The sequence below is a fragment of the Amblyraja radiata genome, chromosome 24 (genome assembly GCF_010909765.2).
Source record: "Amblyraja radiata isolate CabotCenter1 chromosome 24, sAmbRad1.1.pri, whole genome shotgun sequence".
Taxonomy (NCBI): domain Eukaryota; kingdom Metazoa; phylum Chordata; class Chondrichthyes; order Rajiformes; family Rajidae; genus Amblyraja; species Amblyraja radiata.
Genome location: NC_045979.1, coordinates 1,919,562 through 1,942,621, shown reverse-complemented (window position 1 = coordinate 1,942,621; position 23,060 = coordinate 1,919,562). Strand labels below are relative to the sequence as shown.

The 23,060-nt window shown below is 46.5% G+C and overlaps 1 protein-coding gene across 2 annotated transcripts in view; it reads left to right on the top strand.

Annotated features, from left to right (window-relative positions):
* The window catches only part of slc16a4 (solute carrier family 16 member 4), a 93,577-nt gene that overhangs the window by 50,187 nt on the left and 20,330 nt on the right, over nucleotides 1-23,060 (top strand). The window contains exons 4-7 of one of the 2 annotated variants that reach the window (XM_033042259.1): nucleotides 1,649-1,781; nucleotides 4,053-4,196; nucleotides 13,487-13,648; nucleotides 15,356-15,958. In XM_033042259.1, the coding sequence (XP_032898150.1) occupies nucleotides 1,649-1,781; nucleotides 4,053-4,196; nucleotides 13,487-13,648; nucleotides 15,356-15,958 (1,042 nt within the window). The remainder of the gene's footprint in view (nucleotides 1-1,648; nucleotides 1,782-4,052; nucleotides 4,197-13,486; nucleotides 13,649-15,355; nucleotides 15,959-23,060) is intronic. The other variant, XM_033042260.1, reaches the window with a different exon arrangement.

Here is a 23,060-nt window from a genome sequence, read left to right as displayed (position 1 = left end):
CCGAGTTTGCCCTGATTCGAACTCGGAGATTTACGGTAATGGCCACTCGTCGGTACTCGGGGCTCTCGTGGACATTTTTCATCGTGTTGAAAAAGCTTCACGAGTCTTCCCGTGCTTACCTGCCATTAGCGAGTCTTCCAGAGTACCTGCCGTTAGCGTTACGAGCTGCTAAGAGACGTCCCCGAGCTCCGACGTACCCGCTACGTTCATTCTCCGTCCTTACCACGAGTTTGATTTTTTTTTAAACTCGGGAGAGCTCTTGGAATGAACTCGTACCATGGGATAGGGCTATTAAACACTACACTCTAGAATCTTGTAGAGCCAAGAGTTGTTTAATTATCATATGTGTCAACATTGCAAGAACGCAGACACTAAACCACAGGTGCTGGTTCACAGAAGAAAACAAGGTGCTGGAGTAACTTCACGGGTCAGACAGCATCTCAGGAGAATAGGAGACATTTTCAGTTGGGGCCCTTCTGACAGTCTGAAGAAGGTTCCTGACCCGAAATGTTGTCTATCCATAGTCTGCAGAGATGCTGCCTCCCATGATTCAACAGAACAATGAAATGTTTGCCTGCTGCAGCTTAACAGACCTATAGTCCATGTTAAATGGCAGGTTGGTTCAAGAAGCTGTTAGCTTACAACCACCTGTGATTCAGCCAGTAACAGTGGTGTTATTGGTGAGTTTATAGATGGCATTGGAGCTGTGCTCAGACCCACAGTCGTGGGTGTAAAGAGAGTAGAGTAGAGGACTAGGCACACAGGTATCCCAGTGTTGATGGCCAGTGAGCAGGAGATGTTGGCACAGACATGCGCTGATTGAGATCCGGCAATGAGGAAGCCAAGGATCCAGTTGCCAAGGGAGGTACAGAGGCCCTGGTCTTGGAGGCTGCTGATATGTTTAGTGGGGATGTGAGTGTTAAACTGACTGTAGTCGATGAACAGCAGTCTGCAGCAAAGATCCTATAGCAAGCAAGATAGATCACTCGACAAAAAAGACGTAGTACGGTCATGGGCAGATTCACGGGTAATTTTCGGCCCCATTTCCGTAACCGGCTTCCATCTCCCCACCAATAAGATACCATAGGATACTACTGCAGAGACGGAACCTGGTTACGGAAACATCCTCGTAAAAATAAAAGTTATTTGGCATAAATCTTCTCCTCATTTCCAGAATTATAATTTATAAACACAAACTGTTCCCCCACAATGTTGAATACACTGCGAGTCGGGTCGGGTTACTGAAATGGATGAAAAAACGGCCCACGTTCCGCTCCGTTGCGTACTACACATCAGCCCATTGCATTTAGAAGGAGAGGTCTATCTTGCTTGCTATAGGATCTTTGGTCTGCAGTATGTGTGATCCTGATGGTCCAGACTCGAAAGGAGAGCCAGTGAGACAGCGTCTACTGTCGACCTGAAGCAGATCCAAGTCATTTCTGAGGCAAGAGATGATTTAAGCCATAACCAAGCTCTCAAAGCACTTTATTGGGGTGGATGCAAGTGCTGTCAGACTGGCAGGTCACTGTGCTTTCCTTGGGCATTTGTATAATAGATGCCATTTGAAGCTCTGTCGCATTTAGAGCTGCATTGGGGCATTGAAACTGGGTGTGTTTCACTGTGTAATTTCTCCATCTTTATTTTGCAGGTGAACGTCCTGGTGATGGGAACACTGAAAACATTTGGGATTTTCTTTGTGACGCTGCAGGATGTCTTCGGAGCTTCCTCGGAGCAGATCAGCTGGGTTGGGTCAATTATGTCCAGCCTCCGTCTCTCCGCAGGTAACCATCCCTGCAACCTGGTGTGGTCAGTCTCAACAAGGAGAGGGGTGAATTTTGGCAGATGTCCCCCTACTGCAGTAATTAGAAACATAGAAAAATAGGTGCAGGAGTAGGCCATTCAATGTGATTTTGGCTGATCTAAATTCAGTACCCTGTTCCTGCTTTTTCCCCATATCCCTTGATTCCTCTTTAAGGTGGAGTTTGATGCATTCCTGATTAGTAAGGGTGGTGGTGGTTTGGGGAGAAGGCAGGAGAATGAGGTTGAGAGGGAGAGATAGATCAGCCATGATTGAATGGAGGAGTAGACTTGTTGGGCCGAGTGGCCTTATTCTGCTCCTATCACTTATGATCTTATGTTGGCACGGTCACTCAGACCTGCGGCCGAGCGGCTGGTGAAGGTGATGGAAGATGCCAGAGTGATGGGGCCCCTGAGCCAGAGAGGGACAGGGAGCAGGGCACTGCCTTGATACTGCTACACCTTGACCCAGCGTCACTGGGTGATACTCATCTGGGTATCCATCACTGAATGCCCATAACGTTTGTCTTTGTGTGACATATATAGAGTCATAGAGCTGTACAGCACAGAAACAGGCCCTTCAACCCACCTTCTCCATGTTGACCAGTTGGCATACTGGGTTGGTCCTATTTACCTGCATTTAACTAATAGCCCTCTAAACCTTCCTGTCCATATCTGTCTAAATGACTTTTTAAAAATCATAGTTGTATCCGCTCCAATAGCCTCCTCTGGCAGCTCATTCCTGGTATGGACTACCCTCTGGTGACAAAGTTGCCCCTGAGATCCTTAATTCTCTCCCCTCTCAACTTAAGCCGATGCCCTCTAGTTTTAGAATCCTCTATTCTGGTAAAAAGACTGAGCACTCACTTTATCCATGCCCCTCATGATGTTGTACACCTCGATTGGGTCACCCCCTTGGCTTCCTACGCTCCAAATAAAATAGTCCAAGCCGATGCAACCTCTCCCTATAACACAAGCCCAGGTACATCCAGGTGCATCTCCTCTGCTGCATTTACAACTTAATGACATCCTTCCTGTGGCCGGGTAACATCTTGCAGTACATTCCAGTGATTCCCAACTTTCCCTAGCTGGGGACAGATTTTTCCTGATCCCATTCTATGTGGTAGATGATGGTGAAAGTCAGGAAGGATTCTACCTATTCACTATTAGGTCTGTCCCGCACTCTTCTGTTTTCACAGCGGTCACCACCTTTCCAACCATTCATCTGCTCTTTGGACAAACTCGCATTGTTTTCTCTGGAGCATCGGAAGTTGAGGGAAGACCTGATAGAAGTATATAAAATTATGAGCGGCAGAGATAGGCCAGACAGTCAGACCTTTTCCCAGTGTGGACAAGTCAAAAACAGGGGGGTGTAGCTTTAAGGCGAGAGAGACAAAGTTTAAAGGATATGTGTTTTACACACAGAGAGGTGAGTTCCTGGAACACACAGTGGAGGCAGATACGATAGTGGTGTTTAAGAGGGTTTTGGATAGGCACATGGATATGGAGGGTTTATAGATCGCGTCCAGGCAAAGTAGATTAACTATATTTTGGCCCAGAATGTGTGTACCGATGGGCCTGATCCTGTGCTGTATTATCCCATGTTCTATGTTTGGTCTTTGGACATTGGGAAGACCAACATTTCTTAATTGCTTTCAAGTAAACACAAAGCTGTTATAATTGCTTCACACAGTTGTTAATGTATGTCAGACCAGACATTCAGCAAGAGCATATTGGGTTTTCTGGGGATAAATGATCTTGGGACAGTAAGAGGTGACCGTGGCTGACAAGGGAAGTTAGGGAATGGAATAAAACTAAATGAAAAGGTGCATAACATAGCAAAGAATAGCGGGAAGCCAGAGGAATGGGAAACTTTCAAAGGACAACAGAAGGTAACAAAAAGGGCAATATTAGGTGAAAAGATGAAGTACGAGGGTAAGCTGTCCATGAATATAAGGAAGGATAGTAAAAGCTTCTTTAGGTATGTTAAGAGAAAAAGATTAGTAAAGACAAATGTGGGTCCCTTGAAGGCAGAAACAGTTGAAATTATTATGGGGAACAAGGAAATGGCAGAAAGGTTGAACAGGTGCAGAAACATCACGTATCCATGTTCTCCAGAGATGCTGCCTGCCTCGCTGAGTTACCCCAGCACTTTGTGTCCATTGTGTATTAACCAGCGCCTGTGGTTCCTTGTTTCTACGAGGGATGTATTGTCGAGAAAGAAGTACAGTGAATGTTTGACTTTCCCTGTCCAGGTCCGATTGCCTCAGTGGCCTGTGGGAAGCTGGGCGATCGATGGACTTCGATTCTGGGGGCTGTCCTAGTGTGCTTTGGATTTCTCATTAGCATCCTGGCCACCAACGTGGTCTTCCTGTACGTGTCTCTGGGCGGTGTTGTGGGTAAGACATCTTCATTCTGCTCAGGCACGTTTCTATATGTGACATTAACCCTCAGGGTTTTCTCTGTAACCAGAGAGTATCTCAAGTCCTTCATGGGCCACAATGTAGACGCCTCGCGGAGTGCCATGTAAAACACACTGATTACAAACAATGCACTATTTTGACACATGTGAAATCAATATTTAATGTATAATGTGTGACTATTCCCTTGTGTGAATGGCCAGTAACCTCCTATGGCAACATTTAAATTAGTGTTTAAATTTTTTTTTTAAATCATGGATTTAAAAAAAATTAATTCTCTGTGAATCTGAGCTTTAAGTACATTAAAGAAAACTTGCTAAGCATAGAACAAGCTGGCTGGAATTTAAAAAGTGCTGCAATTCATCCTAGATGAAACTTGGGGTGTTGGAGGCTGAGGGGAGACATGGTCGAAATGTATAAGATTATGAGAGACATAGATAGGGTGCACCCTTTCCCCAAGGTGGGAATGTCATAGACTAGAGGCTATACCTTTCAGGTGATGGAGGCAAAGTTTAAACCTGTGCAGAGTAAGTATTTTGTACAGAGAGTGGTGGGAATCTAGAACATGCTGCCACGGTGAGGCAGGCATGGTCGTGGTCTTTGGATAGGTAGATGGATAGGCAGGTAATGGTGGCATATGCATCACATGCAAGTGGAGACATTGTGTGCCAAAGGGCCTGTTACTGTTCTATGGTCTATGGTCAACAATGTTGATCTTTGGCCATTTTGTAATCGGCCCGTGAGCGGATGTGAAGTGAAGGGTGGGAGCTACGGAGAAGAAGGATATCATTTCATGCAACATGGTGCAGGAGGGATTCTTGTACTATACCTGTATCCGGCTTTACTCCGATAGGCACAGACACAAAATAAAAGCGTCTGAGTAAAGCAACATCCAGGGTAGAGGTATAGCCCAAAATAACACAAAGTCCCCTCCTACAATGGGTAACAGTCGTGGGCCAGAGTGCAACTGTACCATTGGCAGAGGCTCAACAAAGATACTGCCTTACCTGCTGAGTTACTCCAGCACTTTGTGTCTTTTTTTTTGCAAACCAGCATCTGCAGTTCCTAGTTTCTACAAATAGTGCAGGTGCTGTGAATCTGAAATGATGACCAAGAACACTGGAGCATCCCATGGACTTGCATGGGAAGATGTTGAAGGAGGGAAAGGAGTTGGGATGATTGGGACTTGAACCAGGGGATCGTGGAGGGAATCTGAACACAAGGAACTGCAGATGCTGGTTTACAAAAAACAGCACAGTGCTGGAGTAACTCAGCGAGTCGGGCAGCATCTCTGGGTAGAAAGAATGGCTGACGTTTCGAGTCGAGACCCTTCTTCAGACTCAGGTGAGAGGTAGACTAGAGATATGGAAGGGTAAGGTGAAAACAACAGTTCAAAGTAGACGTTGATCAAAGAAATGTAGAACGGTTCATTGGTAGCTGTGGGGAAGATGACAACAAGGCATACTGCAGTCAGTAAAATTAATCAGGAGGACAGTGAAACTAATCGAACTAGTGTGGGTAACGGACTGAGAGCGATAAGCAAGGGTTATTTGAAGTTAGATAAGTCAATACCGCTGGGGTGTAAGCTGCCCAAGCGAAATATGAGGTGCTGTTCCTCCAATTTGCATTGGGCCTCACAAAGAATAGGTGACATTTCGGCATTGGGCCTCACAATGGAGGAGGCCCAGGGCAGAAAGGTCAGATTGGGAGGGGGAGTTAATATGTTTTGCAACCAAGAGATCAGGTAGGTTTAGGCGGACTAAGTGGAGGTGTTCAGCGACATGATCGGCGAACACCTGCGCTTGGTCTCGCCGATGTATAGGAGTCCACACCTGGAACAACGGATACAGCAGATGAGGTTGGAGGAGGTGCAAGTGAACCTCTGCCTCACCTGGTAGGACTGTTGGGATCCCTGAATGGTGGTGAGTGATGAGTTATAGGGACAGGTGCTTGGGGGGGGGGGGGGGGGGGGGGCGAGCGAGTTAACGAGGGAGTTGTGGAGGAAACGTTGTTGAGGCAGAAATATAGGAAGTGGAATGTGCCCCTTGTCCTTGCAGGGTTGAACAACCTGTCCGTCATAAACGAGGAAAATCATCCATTGATGAAAAAGGAAGGAGTGTACAGCGATGCAGTTGCCATGGAGATGGAGGAACTGGGAGATCAATAGAAAATCCTTATACAGTGAGAGGCTTATGTCATCAGTCACTGTCAGAGACAACTGCCTCTCAATTGTCTTTCCCTGAATGAAGATAGAGAAGTAGATGAAACAATGCCAAAGATAGACACAAAAAGCTGGAGTAACTCAGCGGGTCAGGTAGCATCTCTGGAGAAAAAGAATAGGTGACATTTCGGCAAATTGCCCATGGACTGTGTGAAAACAAGGGAAGAGTGGAAGGTCGATTTAATAGTAAGATTAAACGAGAACTTACCAGTTTGAAGTTTGATCTTGATTTTATGAGGATTTACGATGAGCGATTACGTGAAGAAGGGCCGTCCGTCTGCGTGTGCGTCAATCTTCAAAGCAGCGGTGTTAAATCACAGATAAAAAGAGGACCTGAGAATAGTAAGATTGTGAAGAAACTAGAACTTCCATATGATCTTGATAGTATGAGGGTGGGAGCGGTGGGCACGTAATCGCTCATCGTAACTCCTCATAAAATCAAGATCAAACTTCAAACTGGTAAATTCTCGTTTAATCGTACTATTTTACTTCGGAGTCACGTTAGTGACTACGTGAAGATTTCAAAGCTCTGTGATTTTACGACGGTTATGAATCCAGGCGTCACACACTGAATGGATTGACCATGGATGAGTGTAATCATTAAAGCATTCAGACATTACGTAGTTAAGTAAAGACACTGATGCTTTAAATGAAAGAAAACATTTGTTTTAAATAGTTACCCCTCCCAACCTTGGAGGGAAACTAGGGAACAGAACTTAAAATGGTACGTGCAAACACCCCCGGTCCGGTTATGGGTTTGTTATAAAACCGGTGGACCGTTCATTCATTCGTCCATCCTGCAGCCACTAGGATGATGTCAAGGGGCACGTCCATAGCTCTTGCTGCCGACGTAGATGCAGCCCTGGTGGAGTGACATTTAACTATGTAAATGTTCACTCCTGGTACTGCCATAACCTCCTTTGACCATCTGGAGATGGTTTGAGTTGACACCTGCTGGTGTGGTTTTTTATGGCTGATGAGGACCGATTGTTCTGAGCCTCTGAGGTTCTCCGTAACTCTCAGATAGTGGTGTTAGTATGTTACCACACACACAACCGTTGGTCCTCTGGATATGCCAAGAACTGGATCTTCATCCCTGGCATTCCTGGCCTGCTCTGTTTTATCAGGTTCCTGATTATGAATGTTATGTTGTTCATATTGGTGGTCATGTAGTCCAACCGTAGCTTTTGGAGTGTCTGGACTCTTTGTGCTGTTCGTAGTGCCATCAGCATACCACCTTCAGGGTTAGTTATAGGCGGTCCCCGCTGTCAAAGTAGGGTTAGTACCACGCTCACATCCCATGTGTACCTTGGCCTTGGCGGTATTAAATTGTAAATTCCCTTCATGAATTTTGTTGTAAAGGGGTGCGTTCCTATCGACCCATGCCCTGCTTCCAGCATCAGATAGGAGGAGAATGCGCCTCTGGCACTATAGATTGCACTATAACTTTGTTTATAGTTATAGTACAGAGTTAATAGGAACTCCAAGACATCCGTTATCCGAACTGTGTTGTATTTGTTCAGACAGTCCTATGCCTTGAAATGGCCTCCTCAGAATCTGCAGACCAACAAGTTAATACGTTCATGTAGTGGATGATTGTCCCCTGTAACTGGATTCACTAGGAGGTCCCTGCTCTTGGGTACAGCCATAACTGGCTGGACTATAATTCCCAAATATTTTGGGAGCCAGGCTTGAGTAGGCCAATCTGGCACTACCAATATGCCTGTGGCTTAGTCTTGCTTGATTTTTGTCAAGCATCGGTTTGTGAGACAAATTGGCGGAAAGCATACATAAACATTGCTCCCCAATTGAGGGAGAAAGCATCCACTGCCTTTGCTCCTGGATCCAGCTCGCAGAACACATATCTGGGTAACTGATGGTTTAGCCTAGATGCAAACAGATCAATATCTGGTATGCCAAATTGTGTAGTTATTTCGTTAAATACTGCCCGATTCAACATCCATTCTGTGTTGTTATTAAACATTCGTGATCCAGCGTGTTATATCTACCTCGTAGAAAGATCGCTGTAACCCAAATATTCCTCTCGATACACCAGTGCCAAATGAGGTTTGACAATCTGTCGCAAGATACAGATTTTACACCACCCTTGTTAATGGATATATGCCGTGCTATCAATCTGAATTTGAACAAGCACAGGATGCATGTTGCTACAGAAAACCTTGAGCCCATATTGTGCCCCCAACAATTCTAGGTAATTGATTCCATGTGTTGGGGAATTACAGACTCCTGCTCATTCCATCTGCCCCCACAGCTCTAGACTGTGTTTGTGGCTCCCCATCCTTAGCCGCTTGCATTGGTTTGAAGAACCACCGATGGCTTTCGAGCAAGATTTCCCTTGAGCTGTCTCACGTTCGTTATCCACCATAGTTATTCAACAATGGCCTCTGCTGGCAATCCATAGTTTGCCAATTAGGCCTACATGGAATCTGAGTGTCCGTTCCTTTGCTCGCTGTAAATTCTGGTAATGCAAAGGCCCGTGACATACTGCTGGGAATGCAGCTACTATTTGCCAATTACACTCGCTGTTTGCCTGATAGATGGCTAGTATTTGACTATCAGGTCATAGCAGGCTTACTTAAATCTTGTTGTTTGCCCCAAGGCAAAGTCACCAAAATATTTACTGTGTTTGATAGTAAATCCTAGGTAATCAATTACCCTTGTAGGTGTCAATTTTGATTTAACTGGATGGATGAGTTAACCAAGTCTTTCAAACAGGGTTTTGGTTTGCTTTGAGTGATGCTTCTGCCAATTCTTGGTGACTCCAAACTGAAAAAGTCCTCCAAATATGCCATTACTATGTGGTTCTGAGACCTTTGTAGACCCAGAATTGGTTTCCGTAGTTTAGTCAATAGTCTAGGAGCTGATGTCAACCCATTTGGCATGCCATCCAGTTAAACTTCAAATATCTCCTGTTCTTAGTGAATAGACACCGAATAGTATGCATCTTTGAGGTCGATGCATGCCATGTGACCATATTATAGGAAGCTCCTATAAACAGTTGTTAGACCGTAACAAAAATTTACTGTTCTGAAAGTCTGTACTGCACAAATGAGTTAAACCTGGATGAAGTGACATCCTCCATCTGTCACCTGTCCTGGAAGGCAATCCTGCCCATAATACTGGACCTGCTTCGAAGACAACTCCGGTCCGAGTTCCAAGTCTGCTTGGAACCTATGTATGTTGTGCAGTAAAATAATCACATGTTATTATCTGTTTTTTAAAACCAGATCTGAAATTCATTTTATTGTCATTTCGAACAAAAACACAAGAGTAAAAATTACCAACATGTAATTGGTCCACAATCCCTTGTTTCGGTAAACCCAGACCCACCTACCTCCATGGCTACCGGTGGTCCCAAAGGCCCCTGATGCGGGTTCCTTTTCTCTCCTTGATTGGGAGTAGGACTGGTAGTGAGTGTGGATTCCATGTTTCTCCTGACCTCTGCTTGGCTCTTGGTCTGAAAAACCTCATCATACTGAGCCTGCCTTCCCTTGCCGGCACTTGTAGCATTGCCAATTGCTGGCTCTTGAGGCCATATGCATGTGCTTCAGTATGTTCATACTTTAAATTTGAGATCAGTTTCCTACTGATCAATCGCACTCCCCTCCACTGAGAGTGAGATTTGTAGGCAGCCTTGAAAACAGGTGCTGCCGCAGGCCCCTGAGGATACCTGCGCTGACATGGCCCCTCCAGCGGACCTAAATGAGATTCTTGCTTTGGGTCAGACTGAAACTGACCGTGGTTGCTCAGAGCAGGAGACATTTGTGCAGCCCTGAAACAGGTGCCGCAGCCTGCGGGTTCTCCATAATACCCGGGCTGTCAATTAGCTAGATCTCCATCCAGGGAAGCACCCAGTAGAACCTGGATGAATGCAGAAGTACTTCTTTTCTTTTGTTTGTATGGAAACTTATTATTCATTTTATGTAAAGCCCTTTGGTGTCAATGTGAGTTGACTTAAACAGTGCTATATAAGTAAAACTTAATTACTTACTTCCTTTCTTCTGCTTGTCCCTGGGAAGGTTCCCCCCCCCCCCCCCTGTTCTTTTGTACTCTGATTCAGAGTGATTTCTTCCATATGTACTTCCCCCTCCAATGGGGAAGACATTGGGCTGCCCCATGTGCGAGGCTGCTGGCACGGCCTGCTGTGGGCCCGTGTTGATACTGCTCCCTCCTTCGGAGCAGATCATTGTTGGGAGAGTCGTCCTCCGACGCTCTCCGTTGAGGGAGGGTATCCCTTTTCCCCGGATTCATCTGAGTCAACGGGTTTGTCAGACTTGCGGGTGGTATTACGTCCCGCAGGACCACCACGGAGCTCCTCTTCCTGCACCAAGCCTCCTGCCGATTCTGCTGCCGGCGCTAATGTCGTGAACAAGACCGTCGCCCGCCACTGGGAATGCTGGGGTCTTCGGCAGCCGACTTCCCCACGGACCGTCTCCTCGACATCTGGGCTCTGAAACTACAAAAAGCTTCAAGCCCGAAAGAAACGCAGGTAAGTAGTTCAACTTTCCTTACCTGCCCATCCCGACGGCTGGGAGGACACAGTGCCTGCCAGTCCGTCGTGCGCGTTGCGTTCAGACGTAAAGACGCGCACGCAGACGGACAGCCCTTCTTCACGTAGTCATTCACGTGATTCCGAAGTAAAATCTTTCATTTTACAAAGAGCAAGAAATGACTCATCACTAACTGAAAGAAGACCTCAATAGGAATTAAATAAATTAAAACAAGAAAAAAAAGCCCAAACTAGTAGGAAACTTCTCTCACAGATGCCCCCAGCTGGAGATACTTGCAGCGTTCTCTGTCATCGTTCCAGATCTACAGCACCTGCACTATTTGTAGAAGCGAGGATGTGCAGTGTTGGTTGGGTTTAGTTTATTGTTACCGAGGTACTGTGACAAGCTTTTGTTGTGTGCCGTTGATGGTTTACAAAAAAAGACACTCAGTGTTGGAGTAACTCAGTAGGTTAGGCAGCATCGTTGGAGAACATGGAGTGAAGAAGGGTCTCGACTCGAAACATCGCCTGTCCATGTTTTCCAGAGATGCTGCCTGTGCCGTTGAGTTACTCCAGCACTCTGTGTCTTTTTTTAACCTGCGCTATTTGCAATAAGGATTTCCCATTGTCCATGAAAAGTAACGACCCACTTCAGTTCTCTGAGCAATACTTACAGGTTTAGTTTAAAGATACAGCGCAGAAACAGGTCCTTCGGCCCACCGAGTCTGTGCTGACCAGTGATCGCTACCCGGACGTGGCGTCGAAGGACGAGAAGCCGAAGCAAAGAAGTGGAAGCCAAATAACCGAATGGAAATGAAGCCGAAACGCCAACTAACCAAAAGGCTGCGTTGCCTAAAAGCAAACTCACAGAATGGCCGCTCTGCCGAAAAGTCAAATAACGGACATGACGTCGCCGGACTTGTCAGCGATTGTTCCAGGCCCCCGCGTCCATCACATCACTGGCCGATCGAGACGGGAGGGTGGGAGTCATTTTCCCACACAAGCCATTGGTGACTGGGCACTCTGAACCCGAGCACCAAGTTGTAAGCGGCCGAAGGAACGCATCCCTCGAGACAGCCCCCACTCTCCAGCTGTGGGTGGAGCAGAGGTGTGGGACAGGCTGGTCCCTCCGCCCACCCAGGGTCACTGACCGCCATCGGACCCCAAACCCCACACCGGGGTGATTCACCCCGACCCCCCCGACCCACACACCGGGGTGATTCACCCCGACCCCCAGACCCCAACCCACACCAGGTGATTCACCCAGACCCCAACCCACACCGGGTGATTCACCCCGACCCCCAGACCCCAACCCACACCGGGTGATTCACCCCGACCCCCCCGACCCCAACCCACACCAGATGATTCACCCCGACCCCCAGACCCCAACCCCCACCGGGGTGATTCACCCCGACCCCCCCGACCCCAACCCACACCGGGTGATTCACCCCGACCCCTGGATCCCGACCCACACACACAGGGTGATTTACCCCCTGACACCCACAACGGGCGATTCACCCCCCCCCCCCCACCCGCGGGGACAGACGGCTCGGGGCATTGGCAGCCATAGTAAATCGCTTTTCAAACATGGGGGAGGGTGGACACACAAATTCCCATGCGGGTTGATGACAAGTGTGTATGACAACAAACAATTTTATCTCCTCCCCCCCCCCCCCCCCCCCCCCGACAACAAGAAGCACGTTTTGTTTATTACTGTCTGGTTGCCTGCGTAACGCACACAACAAGCTCCCACGCACAAAACACCAGATAATCTGTAAACTGTTTTAACCGAAGATGGACACAAAAAGCTGGAGGAACTCAGCAGGACAGGCAGCATCTCTGAAGAGAAGGAATGGGTGACGTTTCAGGTTGAGACCATTCTTCAGACCTGAAGACTGAGTCTGAAGGGATTCGACCCAAAACGCCACCCATTCCGTCACTCCAGCATTTTGTGTCTATCTTTGGTGTGACAGTTGTCTCATTTCATCAGCTTCATGGAAGAGATGCATTACCTGCCGCTTGCATCTATTCAAGTGTGCTTTTTCTGTGAGTTTGCTTTTAGGCGTCCCACCCTTTCAGTTAGTTGGCGTTTCGGCTTTGTACGCTTTTGGTTCTTTGGTTTCAGCTTCGTTTCCATTCGGTTATTTGGCTTCCACTTCTTTGCTTCGGCTTCTCGCCCTTCAATGCCACGTCCACACATGCAGGGATCACCCCGCACACTAGCACAATCCTACGCACTAGGGACAATTTACAATGTTACGGAAGCCAATTAACCTACAAACATGTATGTCCTTGGACTGTGAGAAGAAACCAAAGCAACCGGATAAAACCCATGTGTTCACGGGGAAAACGTATAAACTCCGTACAGACAGCATCTGTAATCAGGTTCCAAAAGCAGGTGTCTGGCGATGTGAGGAAGCGAGTAGGGGCGCCAACGTGAAGATGTGTAGATGTTGTACTTGTATTCATCATGTGAGAATCATTGGCTGAGTTCCCCCAGCACTCGGTGTTTTACTGAAGTGTGAATGTGTGTTGCAGGGCTTGGCTTTGCTTTCCTCTACCAAGCAGCAACCGTCCTGCACGCTAAATACTTCAGGAAGAGACTGGCCACCGCGTACGCCATCGCCAGGTCAGGAATGGGCCTGACATTCGCTCTTGCCCCCTTCACACAGTTACTGCTGGCAGAGTACGACTGGCAAGGTGAGAATCCCTCCTCACTGGGGCATAAATTCTTTCATGAGTTTTAAGGCATGGCAGTTATCAATAAACATGTGCCTCAGATTAGCTCATAGAGTGGTACAGCACTGAAACCGGCCCTTCCGCCCAATGTGCCCACACCGACCAACGTGCCCCATCTACACTAGTCCCACCAGCTTGTATTTGGCCCATATCCCTCCAAGCCTATCCTATCCATGTACCTGTCCAAGTGTTTCTTAAACATTGTGATAGTACCTGCCTCAACTACCTCCTCTGGCAGCTTGTTCCGTACACCCACCACCCTTTGTGTAAATAAAGTTACTCCTCAAGTTCATCTTTCCCCCCCACCCTCACCTTAAACCAGTGATCTCTGATTCCTGAGTCCCCTTCTCTGGGCAATAGACTGTGTATATATCCAAACTATTCCTCTCATGATCTTATACACCTCTGTAAGATCACCCTTCATGCTCCTGCGCTCCAAGAAATAAAGTCCCAGCCTACAGCTCAGGCGCAAGCTCTCGAGTCCTGACAGCATCCTCATAAATCTTTTCTGTACCCTTTCCAGTTGAACAACATTGATTTAATAACGTCATTTAATGAGATCAAGGCTGACCAGATCTTTTGCTTCAACTCTACGTATCTTCCATGAACAATTCTAAAGGAGACAATGTGTCTGGAAGTATCTCTAAGCTCCAGGCAGACCAGTCAGTGAAGGGCAAGGGCAGTGGCTACACTGCATCAGTTGTCCCAGGTACTATTGAGAAAAACATTCAGCCAGATGCTGTGAAGAAGGGTACTGACCTGAAACGCTGTCTGTCCATTCCCTCACAAATACCACCTGGCCCACTGTGTTCCTACAGCACTGTGCATTATGTCCAAGGCCCAGTGTCTGCAGTCGCTAGTGCCACAGTCCCACAGGTGGTAGTCCCACAGGGCCGCTAGCTTCACTGGCCCAGATTATAGGGAGCAGGAACGTCCAGAATGTCCCACTTGTAAACTGATCAGCCTCCCACAGTTGAACAATCAGCCAACATCTACCAGGAGTCTTCATGAGGTTCCTCTGATCTCCCACCAGTTGTTGTGGGCAGTTGCCTGAAACTCTAGGGAAACGTAGTCAGCTGTAACAACTGTCATCTGCTGTTTCTGGTCAAGTTATTATAGAAGGTGGGGAAGCTAGGGTCATTATTCTCAATGTAACCTTGACTTGACAACATCATCAATGGTTCACTGATGTTATTGAACATAAACATGGGAGTCTCTGTACACATGAAGTCACCAGTAGGCCGGACTCTAAAACACCTGAATGACAGCAAACCTGTGGGATTCAGTAAATACTAACACAAGTGTGTCCCAAGTAACAAAACTGTGGGGCTATTCTGAAACATTCACTCCACTGTGGTAACTCTGCAAATATTAGCAGATCTCGCAATGTTCTCTGTAAATATTAATATGTGGGGGTTCTCTTAAATATCGTGTTTCTGTGGTAACTCTAAATATTAAGATACCTGTAAATACTAACATGTCTGTAAAACTCCCTTTGAATATTACCTAATGTGAGGCCCTCCAAATATTAAAGCATTTCCTTTCCTATTTTTCCCTGAATATCACTGCCTCGAAATAGCAAAACACACTTGTGAGGCTTTAAAAAAATACTACATACAGTACCTGCAAGGAATAGACTGTTGATGTCCACTTGTTTTGTCTCTACAGGTGCTTTGCTTATTCTGGGAGGGATAATGCTGAATCTTATTGCTACAAGCATGTTATTGAGGCCAATATATCTCCATGAAAACAAGCCCAAGCACTTGGATTTGCCCCCCAATGTGAAAACACTCATCAGCCCACAGAACAGTCTGTTTCACAATGGAGCAACCAAGCAGGGCATCTTTGAGAACCATCCGGAAGGTTGCCTCATCTCGGCCAACTCCACAGTGAGCCACTTGGCCATTGGTCACCTTGGTGACTTGAAGCACTATGACAGTTGCATTGTGGGCGAGGAGAGTCTGAGCATCAACCCATTACGCGGGGAGATGGAGGCGAGTGTGGGCCACGAGAGCAAAGCCTTTCTGGATAAAGTGACGTTCACGACATCTCACAGTGACAGCGTTGAGTTCTCGGGCAAGGACAACGGATTGCAACGAAAGGAGAAACTCCTGGACTTCACGCTGTTGAAGGATCCTTTCTTTTGTATATACACTTTCTCAGTGATGTTCAGCCAGTTAGCATACTTCATTCCTTACTTCCACCTATCGGCAAGGGCTAAAACCCTGGACATCAATGCAATGGATGCATCCTTCATCATTTCTGTTGCAGGTAAGCTCAGGGTGAAAGACGTTGTCTCATTCAATTTCTGCTAACAAAAGACAAAGTAACTCAGCGGGATCCTTCTCCAGACTGAAGAAGGGACCTAAGCAGAAACGTCGCCTATCCACAATCTTCAGAGATGCTGCCTGACCGGCTGAGTTACTCCAGCACTTTGTGTCTTTGTTTGTAAAGCAGCATCTGCAGTTCCTTGTGTCTCCATTGACTTTCTGCTGCTGCTCAACGTACCCCTTCACACAATCATACAATGTCCTCTTCAATGCCCAAAACAGTCTGTAATCCCAGGTGTAAAACTTGAATGTGAATACACTATTCTAACCACGTTGTAACCTAACGAGAGTGGGGCTTGGTGTCAGCAAATTGTTCAACAGCATCGAGAGGTGGGCTGTTTGTAGACTGAGCCTCACCCTGAAAACCACACACTTCCACAGCACTGGATTATTTAGGGCGATCACACATCTGAAATGTGCACATCATTTCAATGTTATTTCTATATTAGTTAGGAATAGGGGAAGTACAACGGGATCTGGGGGTCTTTGTTCATCAGTCAATGAAAGTAAGCAGAAGGCAGTGAAGAAAGCGAATTGCATGTTGGCCTTCATTACAAGAGGAGTTGAGTGTAGGAGCAAAGAGGTCCTTCTGCAGTTGTGCAGTGCCATAGTGAGACCACATCTGGAGTATTATGTGCAGATTTGGTCTCCAAATTTGAGGAACGACATTCTTGCTATTGAGGGAATTCACCAGGTTAACTCCCGGGATGGCGGGACTGTCATATGCTGAGAGAATGGATTGGCTGGGCTTGTAAACTCTGGCATTTAGAAGGATGAGAGGGCATCTTATTGAAACATATAACATTATTAAGGGTTTGGACAAGCTAGAGGCAGGAAACATGTTCCCGATGTTGGGTGAGTCCAGAACCATGGGCCACAGTTTAAGAATAAGGAGTAAGCCATTTTGAACGGAGATAAGGAAACACTTTTTCACACAGAGAGTTGTGAGTCTGTGGAATTCTCTGCCTCAGAGGGCGGTGGAGGCTGGTTCTCTGGATACTTTCAAGAGAGATCTAGATAGGGCTCTTAAACATAGCGGAGTCAGGGGATATGGGGAGAAGGCAGGAACGGGGTACTGATTGGGGATTATCAGCCATGATCACATTGAATGGCGGTGCTGGCTCGAAGGGCCGAATGGCCTTCTCCTGCACCTATTGTCTATTGTATAACATAATGACGAGCACTGTTGCAGCCTGCTGCATCGGAGATGCATTGTTCTAATCAGTTGTGCACAGTTCAAATTATTTCCAATTTGTCCCTGTCCCGATGAATAGAACAATCTGTGGAAGCAGATACAATGTTCACAGGTAGGTCGTGAAAAATCCCATTGCTCTCTGGAACAGTGATTAGAGTTGAGTGATATAACCTAGAAACAGGCGCTTTGGGAGTCCATTCTGACCATCGATCAACTTTCACACATTCATAGTTCTATGTTATACCACTATCTCATCCACTCCACACACAGCTGGTACAGCTGATGTCTCACAGCATCAGAGACATTAGTTCGATTCTGATCTCAGGTGCTGTCTGTGTGGAGTTTGCACATTCTCCCTGTGACCGTGTGGGTTTCCTCTAAGTGCTCCCTTTTCCTGCCACATCCCAAAGACATAGATGGTTAATTGGCCCTGTGTAAATTGCCCGTAGTGTGTAGGGAGTGGGTGAGAAAGTGGGAAAATATAGAACTGGTTCTTCGACTTCCTGGAACCAACTATAATGTGAGGATGTGACAAATCATCCTCTACGATAATCCTCAGCACTGATACCCTGCAAGGATGTAGTCTCAATCCGCTTCTTTGCTCCTTATACCCCCATGAATGTGCAGCCAAATGCAAATCTACGTCAATTTACAAATTCACAGACGACACCACCACAGTGGGTCGGATATCAAATATTGATGAGACAAAGTACAGGAAGGAGATGGAGAATCTCGTGTCCTGGTGCCAAGCCAACAACCTTACCCTCAATGTCAGCAAGACAAAGGTGATCAACTTCAGTAAGCAGAGCGGTACACATACCCCGGTATACATTGACAAAGCTGAAAGCTTCAGGTTCTTAGGAGCAAATACCATCAGCAACATGTCCTTGATCAACCATATCGAAGCAATTGCTGAGAAAGCACACCAACGCCTCTACTTCCTTAGAAAGGAGGAGATGTGAAGATGTGGCGAGTGGTGGGGTCACGTTGGAGGTGGAGAAAATGACGGACATTGTGCATGGCTTGATTGTAATCATGTTTGGGCTTTCCACTGACTGGATAGCATGCAACAAAATAGCTTTTCACTGTACCTCAGTAAGGTAATACAATGATAAATTGAAATAAACTGGTGTTGTCGATAATCGATGGTCGGCATGGACTCGGTGGGCCGAAGGGCCTGTTTCCATGCTCTAAACTAAACTAAAAGTTCCATAGCTAGATTTTGAAGTGCACACGAAGGGTTAATTGGATGTTTTCCCGGGCAAGTTGATGCTCTTGGTCCAAGGAGCATTATACTGAAGCCCACTAGCTGAGGATGTGGGCTGCATGGAGAGACGTCACTCTGTGTGAGAGTCACGTCACATGGCAGCACCGCACCGGCTGGCTTCTCCACAGACCTCGCCCGGCTTGGCAACTGAGTGGCTGCAGAGGCGAGAGCTGGGCAGATCACTCTGCCTTATGCTTAACCTAAAGTACCAGTCCAGGAACTAGCCCCGTCTCGCCTCCACAATGGCCCTTATGTTCTCTTGTGTGTTTGTGCCTAAACCTCTCGTTGTGTGCAATCTTTCCCTGCTAATGCTGCTTGTCTAAAACCCCTTCTTCATAAAAGACGCCTTTCATTTCTCTGGCCTTCACGCTGCCTGCTCTTCCTCTCGTTGCACAGCAACAGCAAACTTTCCCCAGCTGATCTTGGCTTTTTCTTTTCTCCTCGTCTCTTGGTCAATCCAGGATTTATTTGGATCCATTTCAACATGGGAGACTCTCTGATTATTCAGCTTGGCTCATCAAATGTAAAACATTTTCATTTTTTTAAAACAACTGTAGTCTGTGAATCATTGCTGTTCAGGGCAGAGATTGCTAGACAGAGCACGGCAACAGTAACTTGGGCCAAACTTTGGATCTGGGATTAACCTGGTAGGTTCTGGAGATCTCCAACTCATTTAGACCACACTAGGGCATGCTGGTAACCTGCAGGTCTCAGTGTCACTAACCCAAGTCAAGATTAAGATAACCCAGGTCATGGTGAGACCAATCCACGCCATAGTCTAACAAAGACCATGTTAAGACCAACCCAGGTCAAGGTTAAAGCAACCCAGACCATTGAGTGTCTAACCCCGGGCAGGGGACTAACACGGTCTGTGGTGTACATATGTCGGGTCATAGTGGGACTAACCCAGGCCCAAGTGTATCTAGGTCCCAGACCATAGTGAGACCATCCTAGATCTTACATAGAAACATAGAAAATAGGTGCAGGAGTAGGCCATTCAGCCCTTCGAGCCTGCACCGCCATTCAATATGATCATGGCTGATCATCCAACTCAGTATCCTGTACCTGCCTTCTCTCCATACCCCCTGATCCCTTTAGCCACAAGGGCCACATCTAACTCCCTCTTAAATATAGCCAATGAACTGGCCTCAACTACCTTCTGTGGCAGAGAGTTCCAGAGATTCACCACTCTATGTGAAAAATGTTTTTCTCATCTCGGTCCTAAAGGATTTGCCCTTTATCCTTAAACTATGACTCCCTTGTCCTGGACTTCCCCAACATCGGGAACAATCTTCCTGCATCTAGCCTGTCCAACCCCTTAAGAATTTTGTAAGTTTCTATAAGATCCCCCCTCAATCTTCAAAATTCTAGCGAGTACAAACCGTTCTTCTTGTTTAAGAAGGAACTGCAGATGCTGGAAAATCGAAGGTAGACAAATATGCTGGAGAAACTCAGTGGGTGAATTTCTGAGTGAAAAACCCGCTGAGTTTCTCCAGCATTTTTGTCTACCATCCTAGACCATAGTGTGTGTAGCCCAGACCATGTTGAGACCAACCTGGGCCAGTCTGCAAATGAGCATAAACTCAAGCAGATACTGAAAATCCACAATTTAAAATAAAATTACTGGGAATACTCATGGATTAAGGTGAGAGGGGAAAGATATGATGAGAATCTGTGGGGCAACGGTTTCACTTAGTGGGTGTACGGAACAAGCTGCCAGAGGAGGTAGTTGAGGCAGATACAATAACAATATTTAATAGACACTTGCACAGGAAAGACATGGATAGGAAAGGTTTAGAGGGATATGGGCCAAACGCAAGCAAATTAGACCCGCTTAGATGGGGCATCTTGGTCGGCATGGATGCATTGGGCCGAACGGCCTGTTTCCATGCTGTCTGACTATGACACAGGGAAGGAGAGTCAACATTTTTCTCTTTCTATGACAGCCACATCTCTGCCGTTAGCAGCAAACACCACAGACAACAACGCCTGATCTAATTTAACTAATTTGTTCTCAATCTATCGTCTCTCCACGCTCCACGCATCTCTCTCTCATCTTGTCCACTGCTGAAAACTAATCCCGGTTCTTTAGTTTCTATTCCCAGCAGAAGATTTGAAACTTGAATGTCAACAACTTAAATGTAATTCATTCATCTGTTCAGGCACTTTCTATAACGAGACAGACCCAGGACACCACGTTTGGTTTTCCACTCAGGTGATCATGTCTGAATTGCAGCCTCGCTCGCAGCAGCCTGACAGAGAGAGTCACAGTGCTGTGCAGCACAGAGAGGCCCTTCAGCCCACCCAATCCATACTGAGCTGGTCCCATTTGCCTGCATTTGGCCCATAGTCCTCTAAATCCGTCCCATACATAATCTCTGTCCAAAATTATTTTAAAAGTCACCATTGTATTCTCTCTATAACTTCCTCAGGCAGCTCATTCCAGATATGGACTACCTTCTGAGTGAAAATGTTGCACTTGAAGTCTCCACCCTCACCCTATGTCGATGCCCTCTAGTGTTAGAATCCTCTCCCTGGGAAAAAGACTGTGAGCATTCACTTTATCCATGTCAGGGCTGCCAACTCTTACGCATTGAGCCTGAGACTCGCACATTTGATGAAATTCTCACGCTCTCGCGCTGATGACAGAAGTTCTCACGCTCAAAAAAATATGTTTTATATATATATATAAATAAAGTCACACTCCCCCACGAGCAATTGGCTTAAGCCCATCGTACACTATTTAAAATGGCAATGTAGACAAAAATGCTGGAGAAACTCAGCGGGTGAGGCAGCATCTATGTCTGAGTTTGACCCTTCTTCAGACGCAAGAATTTCTCCAGCATTTTTGTATACCGCTCTATAGATGCTGCCTCTCCCGCATTCACATTCCCGTGCAGATGGTGTGATAGGTGAGATACGGCGGTGGTCCCAGCACCGACCCCCCCCCCCCCCCCCCCCCACCACCCCCTCGATGCCCAACCCCCGGGTCACTGTCCATCGCCTCCCCCGGACCCCAGCTGGACACAGAGCACCTGGGTTGGCCCGCATTCCCGGGAGGGGGGGGGGGGGGGGGGTGAGAGAGAGGAAAATGCTCCCCGGACATTGCCAAGTCTCCACTCACTCCGGGTGTTGTCGACGCTTCACTGACACACACTCTCACACACAACCTAACACACACTCTTACACACACACTGGCACGCACAAGGTTTAAAGGGATATGGGCTAAATGCAGATAAATGGGACTAGTTTAGATGGGGCATCTTGATCTGCATGGACAAGTTGGGATGAAGGGCCTGTTTCCATGTTGTAAGACTATGACACAATGGAAAGGGTGCAATTGCTCTGGGGAGGATCCAGGGGCGATTTATGAACATATTGGCAAAGCTGGAAATTTTTTTTCACTTTAAAGAAAGATTTGATAACTGGGATTGTATTCTCTGCAGCAACGGAGGTGAAGAAAAGACTTAGTTGAGGTGAATAATATGAGAATAGGACCTGTTTAGCTTAACAAAGAGTGTAGGAAGGAACTGCAGATGGTGGTTTAAACTGAAGATAGACACTAAAAGCTGGAATAACTCAGCAGGACAGGCAGCAGGTGATGTTTCAGACTAAAGAGGTTGAAAACCAGCCATAAAACACAATGACTGGACGTGTGTTATCCAACTAAGGGCAGAAATCAGAATCATGTGTTCATCTTTATTGACGTGACACCATAATAAATATATTACAGAAAAAATAATTGAATGGGGTGGCACGGTGGTGCAGCGGTAGAGTTGCTGCCTTACAACACCACAGACCCAGATTTGGTCCTGACTACGGGTGCTGTCTGTACAGTATTTGTACATTCTCCTTATGACCACATGGTTTTCTCCAGCTATTCCGGTTTCACCCACATCCGAAAGAAGTGCAGGTTTGTAGGTTAATTGGCTTCTGTAAATTGTCCCTGGCATGTAGGATGGAACTGGTGTATTGTAGATTGCTGGTCGGTGGACTTAGTGGGCCGAAGGGCCTGTTTCCATATATATATAGATATTATCTATATATATCTTAATTTCATTGAACCATATACGGTTGAATATGTGGCATTATTTTCATCTTGGTTCTATAGTCAAAGGGTAAGGTTGATTTATTTGTGCAGAACAGTGATGGAAGCCTGATTTCTCTTGCCTTGTTTCTATGTTTTTGTTTCTCTGTATATATGCATAACAGCATAAATTATAATCTGATTTCCATACATGAATATACTAATGACATTCATGTGCTGCACCTGTTGATCAGAGCCTGGCTCTACTGTGGAATGTGATTTAGCCTAACCTATTGAAGCATAAATGTTGCATTCAAGTGTAAGTAAAATGACTCACTACAGTATGCACTAGATTGCACAATTTCAAGCTGAAAAATGGAAAAGCTCCCTACCGACAGTCCCGCCATCCCAGGGATCAATCTCGTGAACCTACGCTGCACTGCCTCAATCACAAGATTGCCCTTTCTCAAATTAGGAGACCAAAAATGTACACAATACTCCAGATGTGGTCTCACCAGAGCCCTATACAACTGCAGAAGAACCTCTTTACTCCT